Genomic DNA, 6,601 nt, shown 5'->3' with positions numbered 1-6,601 from the left:
GATCATGAACACATTTGTGCTTGGGGTGCTGTAACCTACAGTGTTACAGTCTAAGAGCTGGATGGTGAAATCAGCCAGAGTAGTTCTTTCTTAGAACACATGAACCAGGAGCACGATTGACAATTTAACCTCTGGAGCCTGCTAAATACCATCATGGCTTTAAACGCCACCATCCTGCCGGTTCTCCAGAACCCTTCAATCCATTACCAATTAAAAATCTGTCCAGCTCCTCCGTACATTTACTCACTGTCCCAGCATCCAGCACACTGAGGTAGCAAAGACCACAGATTCACAACCCTTTGGGAGTAATTTAGACTAATACCAGATTTATTAATTGAATTGAAATTCCACCAGCCTCCCTGGTGGGATTTAAACCCGTGCACCCAGAGCATTAACCTGAAACTCGTGATTATGAATCCAGTGATATTATCCCATGCCACCAATTCCCTACATTTTGTACGGACAAATGTTTCCCACTCAGGTGCAGACCCCCGCCCGCGGCTTCCCACTCTGGGTGCGGGACAGCTGTGCGGACCCCCGCCCGCGGTTTCCCACTCAGGTTGCGGACCCCCGCCCGCACGCGGTTTCTCACTTAGGTTGCGGACCCCCGCCCGCCCGCGGTTTCCCACTCAGGTTGCGGACCCCCGCCCGCCCGCGGTTTCCCACTCAGGTTGCGGACCCCCGCCCGCCCGCGGTTTCTCACTCAGGTTGTGGACCCCCGCCCGCCCGCGGTTTCCCACTCAGGCTGCGGGACAGCTGTGTGGATCCTCGCTCCGCTGCTTTGCCGCCGTTGGTTTTCAAAGGGAGAAAGTTAGTCGCGAGCTTCAGCACGCGAGCGCCGGCAGACCATTGTTACGTCAACTCGGACCCCTCCGGCGCGCGTGCGTACAGTGCCGCTGCGTGAGTTGGGTTAAGAGGGCGGACGGGGACGGGCCTGTTGCTATAGAGGGGACGTAGAGCCTCGTCACTCGTTGGTGAGATGCGTGCCCTGGTTTATTTATAATTCGTTTTAAGGGCGAATTACCGAGTTGAAAGGAAAACGGTTTTTAATGGGAGAGAGTGCACAAATTGTGTGTGAGGGGGCGTTGCTCCGGCTGGAGTTGCTTCAAGGGAGTGAGGAATCTGGAAGGAGTGAGGATTAGAAAGGCCTGGATCAGGGCGAAGGGCTCGCTCCTTGACCGAGAATCACCAGAGGGCTGGCGGATAAAAACAAAGGGCACCCGCGAATCCTCCTCTTCCCTTTGAGGCTGCAGGAGGTGGACAGTGTGATCAGAAGTTAAGGCAGGTGGCGGAGAAGGAGGCTATCGAGTCTAACTTTGGGAGAGCCTCCCGGCCCTGACGAGATATGGAGCCCGAATGCAGCTTGGACTATTTCTCGGAGCAAGTGGCGCAAAGGGACGTGAGTCGACGGCTACAGGTCGGCCAGGAGCTGATCGATTACTTGGGCGATCCCAGGAGGTCCCCGGACGTGGATCACGACCCAAAACGGGCGCTGGACGGTATCATGGACGAGCTAACGGGATGGGTGAACTCCAGCAACTTCAAGGTAAGAGAAAGGCGGAGCCCAGTAACTGCTGAAGCGATCCCCTGGAACCTCGCCGAGTGCGAACTATCATCTGGTCACCGCCCCCACCTCCTTCTCATTTTCATGTTGGGCTGGATGACCCTACATCCTTTATGCTTTTAATGAGCTGCCGAGGGACTAGGCTTGTTTGTTTTGTGGCTGGGTGTGGGACCTCGTCTGGGAGCTGCTGTGATTGCCTGATTCATTACCGGCAAGGGTACATTTCGGGAATGACTGCGAATAGTAGATAGATATTTCCAGAAGCCGTTGGGCAGGTTGCACGGGCTCGGAGTTTCACCGGGGTCTGTGGGCATCACTTCTGATTAATTTGGGATGCTGAAATGGGGTGGTGGTGCAAGATTTTTGTTGATTAATTGCAATATTTGAGTTGGCGAGTTGCAACGTCCCCGAGTCCCTGCAGTATCCAGTAACGTGCAAAATGTTGCGTGGCTTTTGGGATGGTAGAATCTACAAATGTTTGTTTCCCCGGTTGATAGATATATCTTGTGACCTGCAAAGTGTTACACTGGCGGAGCGTCAATACTCAATTCTAATTTCATTCAATTACAATGAGGCGTTTTTATTTTCGTTCTTGGGAAATGCTAAAATATGTGTCTTGGTGAGTTTGCATTTTTTACTCTGGTGTGTGTGGATGAAACATGGTATTGGCAGCTTCAGTGACTAGTCATTTCAAATTAAGAGGTTGTTGACTGCCGTGGGATTTTTGTGGCAGGATAATTCAGTTCATAACAGTGACACGTCTGGGCGATTGAAAATTATGTCTTTGGGCTCCAAATTTAGAGCCGAGGGAGCAGCTAAATCGTAGTTTTTTTTTGGAAAATCTTTTTATTGGCTTTCCTCATATGCTAAAGCGTCGTTGAGGCCACCTCCACTTTCGCAGGCTCCGACATTGCTTTTTTTTGAAATGTCACGTTTTTTGTTAACCACCTGCTCAAAACAAGTGTTTATGTTCGACTATTAAATTAACTTTAGAAAACGTCATTTAAAAAAATATTCACCAGAGAAGTAAAAGTCTTCCTTAAACACTGGTTCTGCAAATTGCTTCTCTTAATGAAAAAACTTAATATGTACAGTACAGATTTGTATTTGCCATACGTGAATGTGTTAATAAAACATATTTTTGAACGTGTCAGTGTAACAGATTTTTTATGATTTTCAATTGATTATTTTAATCTGAAAATCCTGATACTATGTTGACAGTTTTGCAGAGGTTATTCATGAAGGCCCACCTTCGTCTGAGGTGTGATTCTCCGGTTAAATCGCCACCAGTCAGCTCACCCCCTCCAAGGGGAAAGCAGCCTATGGTCATCTGGGACGATGGCGACTTTACCTTTATAACATTGTGAGAATTGAAGTGAAACTGTCTAAATTTGTGAGCCTTTAAATTGTGATGTTATTATAAAGATCTGTACACTCGTTTACTTTGGTTTAAAAAAAAAATCATTTGCCCCTATAGTGCATTTCATGCTCCAGCGCGCTGTGACGCAGGGTAGCAGAATGCACTACTGTCTACAATTCGTGACATAGCAATAATTTTAATGTGTCATGACGTCGGGGAACTTGCGAGAAATGGGCAAATTCCTTATAGAGGATAAAAGATTCTAGTGACCAAAAGTGATCAATAATGACTCATCTGACTGATGAGATACTTTCGCTTTCCCAATCTTCCCTGAGAAAGATTTGGATTGGAGGGCGAGAGACAAAAGGAGTAAAGATTTGAGGGAGTGGGGAAAAAAACATATCCGAATGGAAAAACTCTTTATTCAAGAAGCTTAGTAAAATGAAGTAATGGTTATTTGTTGTAATGAATGTGAGAAATGGTGACCAAGGCCACTGATTTATTACTGAATCAAATTCCATTTAATTGTGTTTTGAATGCAGAATTGTTACTCCTGTTTTAGGATTCACACGCTATGATTCTGCTCACTTTTTCTGTTGAAACTGCAAAACTTGTGATCAAGGCTAAATGTCAACCTGTGCCCCAAAGTGTTTATTCTTAAGAGTTCTTGGTTCAAATCTTCTCATCAAGGGTTGGAGCCCTGTTTTTGACGCTGATTTTTTAAAAACTACCCATCTCCCTTCCCTCCAATTATCTTTTCTGCCCCGTCTTCCGTTGGAGAGTCCTGCTGGACTGTCACAACAGAGAACCTCAGAGGGAGTGGCCATATTCTATTCAATAAGAGTTTGAATGTCCCAAAGCATTTGTGTGTTAATGAGAATAGGTGAATGTGTGGGTGAGATAAGAGGCTAGAGTGACAGCTGGCTTGGGTGGGGAGAGACTGGGGAATATTCAGGTTGGCAGCTTCAGGGAGGATATTCACGGGGTCGGGGTGGACGGGGTCGGCCAATCGTCTGGTTATCCAGAAGTTCCACTTCAGTTTTTTGTCTACCCAACTTCCTGGACAACCATCCAGGGAAGTAAGTTGGGACTGTCTGAAGTCTTTGACTCAAACTCAGATTTAGAGACTTTTTTGGGGGTTCTGGGGATCAGGAGAATTGGCCATTGGAAATTCATAATTTCTTGGCAGTTCCCATAGAGTCAACGCGTTGGGACTTTCACAGGGACCTACATCTCCTGGGGTATGTCCGGTCTCCAATGATCCAGAGGCTGAAACATCTAGGCTGTTATTTCTTGCTGATGAACAGTGTATTCCTGGCTCTTGAGCATGTTGCAGTATGAAGTTTTTATTGGTTGAATGAAAAGTGAAATTACCGAGAAATCAAGTCACAGTGGTGACGTTGTAATTCCAGCCAGTTTTGTGTTGCTGCAAATTTTATCTGTACATGCCAGACTGAATTGTGGAGAGGAGCTGGAAGCGTTCCTGTGAAAGGAAAAAAAATCGGAGGCTTTTATCACGAAAATCAGCCATTAACAAAGTTGTTAGGGGAGGGCAGATTGAAGCCAAAGTTGAAGTGATTGATTTTGAGGAGACTTGGGTGGTGAGATAATTTGCATAAAACTTTGGATCCAAAAAGCAGAGAGGTAAGCCATTGGCCCTTAACTCTACTAGCCTCCCCCAAAGAAGAGCTGTTCAGCTTAATCCCACTTACCAGCCCTTGGTCCGTCAAGTTTATGCCACTTGAAATGCTTTTTCAATGCAACAAGGATTTCTGCATTTGCCGACCATTCAGTCAGTGAGTCTCGGACACCCACCATGCTCTGGCTGAAAGAGCTTTTCTCTTCAACTGCCCTCTGTCAATTATTTAAATCTGTGCCTCCAGTGAAATGGACCTTTACTCACCTCTACTAAATTTCCCCTCGACCTCCTTTCCCAAACAAAACAACCCAACCTTTTCTCATAGCTCAAATTTTCCAGTCCTGGTAGCATCCTTGCAAATTATCTCTTCACTCTCTGGTGTGATCATGTCCTTCTTGTAATGTGATGAACAGAACCAGATGCAACACCTCAGCTGTGGTCATACATAGAAGCAGGAGGAGGCCATTCGGCCCTTTGAACCTGCTTAGCCATTCATTATGATCATGCCTGATCATCAAGCTCAATACCCTGATCACACCCCCACCCAGATCCCTTTAGCCACAAGAGCTACCTAATTCCTTGAAATTCATGTGTTGGCCTCAACCACTTTTGTGGTAGTGAATTCCACAGATTCACCACTCTCTGGGTAAAGAAATTTCTCCTCGCCTCAGTCCTAAGAGGTTTGCCCTTTATTCTCAAACTATGATCCCGAGTTCTCGACTCCCCCGCCATTGGGAACACCCTGAATCTACCCTGTCTAATCCTGTTAGAATTTTATAAGTTTAAAAAAAATATATTTTATTTAGGCATTTGTATAAGCAAACAGAACAGATAAGAGCAGAAGTAAAATTGTACAAAATAATAAATAACCAACACCCTTATCCCCCTCCTCCCGTCCTGCCTCCCCCCGCTCTGCTGACATCTCAATCCTCCTTTCAGAAGTCAATGAACGGCTTCCAGCTCCAAACAAACCCATTGCGACAAACTTGACCTTCTCCAACCTCAGGAATCCCCCCCCCCCCCCCCCCCCCCCCACACACACACACTTTCGGCTGCTCTGAGTCCCTCCCCCCAAGTAAAATCCATCTCCAGACTGAGGGAGGCAAAGGCCAAAACATCGGCCTCTCTCGTCCCTGGACTCCAAATATTGCTACCTCTGGACTCGGGGCCACCTTCACCCCCAACACCTCGGACATTAGATCCGCAGACCCCTGCCAGAACCCCTTCACTTTCAGACATGCCCGAAACATGTGGCCATGATTCGCGGGCCTCCACGCGCACCGCCCATACCTCTCCTCTACTCTCTGAAAGGACCTACTCATCCTTGCCACCATCATATATTATCTTTTAAACTGTATAAGACTGAGCCTTGAACTTGACGAGGATGCAGTCACCCTCCACAGGGCTTTCTCCCACGTCCTAGGCTCAGAACACCTTTCCCTCCCAATTCTGTTTAATATCTCCCATCCGGGCTTCCTCCCAGTTCGTCAGATCCTTGTAGACCTTAGTCACCCTCCCCTCTTTCTTTCTCCCCCCCCCCCCCACCCCTTTCGACAACTTCCTATCCTGCAGCCCCAAGGGTGGCAACTCGGGGGGAAAAAAAGGCTCCTCTCTTCTCACGAAATCCCAGACCTGCAAGCACCTAAAGCCATTACCCTTGGGAAGCTTGTATTCCTTCTCCAGGTCCTCTAATTTTGCGAAGCTGCCCTCTATGAACAGGTCCCCGAATCACTCGATTCCTGCCTGCTACCACCCCGAAGCATCGCGTCCACCAGTGCAAACCTATGATTATCACAGATTGGTGCCCACACCGAGGCACCCTCCAGTCTCAAATGCTGCCTCCACTGCCCTCATACCCTCGGGGCCCACATCACCACTGGGCTTACGGAGAACCTGGCCGGTGAGAACTGCAGAGGCGCTGTCAACAATGCCCTTAAGCTCGATCCCTGACACAAAGCTGCAACCATCCGCCTTCCCCCACTTCCCATTTCCTGACAATTAGTGATATTAGCTGGCCAGTATTCATTCATTATGTTCA

General features: G+C 47.5%; 1 protein-coding gene across 25 annotated transcripts in view; it reads left to right on the top strand.

The window, feature by feature from the left end:
- Positions 1-905: 905 nt before the first annotated feature.
- Positions 906-6,601, top strand: part of clasp2 (cytoplasmic linker associated protein 2) — a 666,501-nt gene continuing 660,805 nt past the window's right edge. For all 25 annotated transcript variants that reach the window (XM_072467277.1, XM_072467285.1, XM_072467284.1 and 22 more), the window contains exon 1: positions 906-1,546. In XM_072467277.1, the coding sequence (XP_072323378.1) occupies positions 1,346-1,546 (201 nt within the window). In that variant the 5' untranslated portion in view covers positions 906-1,345. The remainder of the gene's footprint in view (positions 1,547-6,601) is intronic.

This window comes from Scyliorhinus torazame, chromosome 11 (assembly GCF_047496885.1).
Source record: "Scyliorhinus torazame isolate Kashiwa2021f chromosome 11, sScyTor2.1, whole genome shotgun sequence".
In the NCBI taxonomy this organism is placed as follows: domain Eukaryota; kingdom Metazoa; phylum Chordata; class Chondrichthyes; order Carcharhiniformes; family Scyliorhinidae; genus Scyliorhinus; species Scyliorhinus torazame.
Note: the sequence above shows the minus strand (reverse complement) of the source record. Positions and strands in the feature narration are given on the sequence as shown.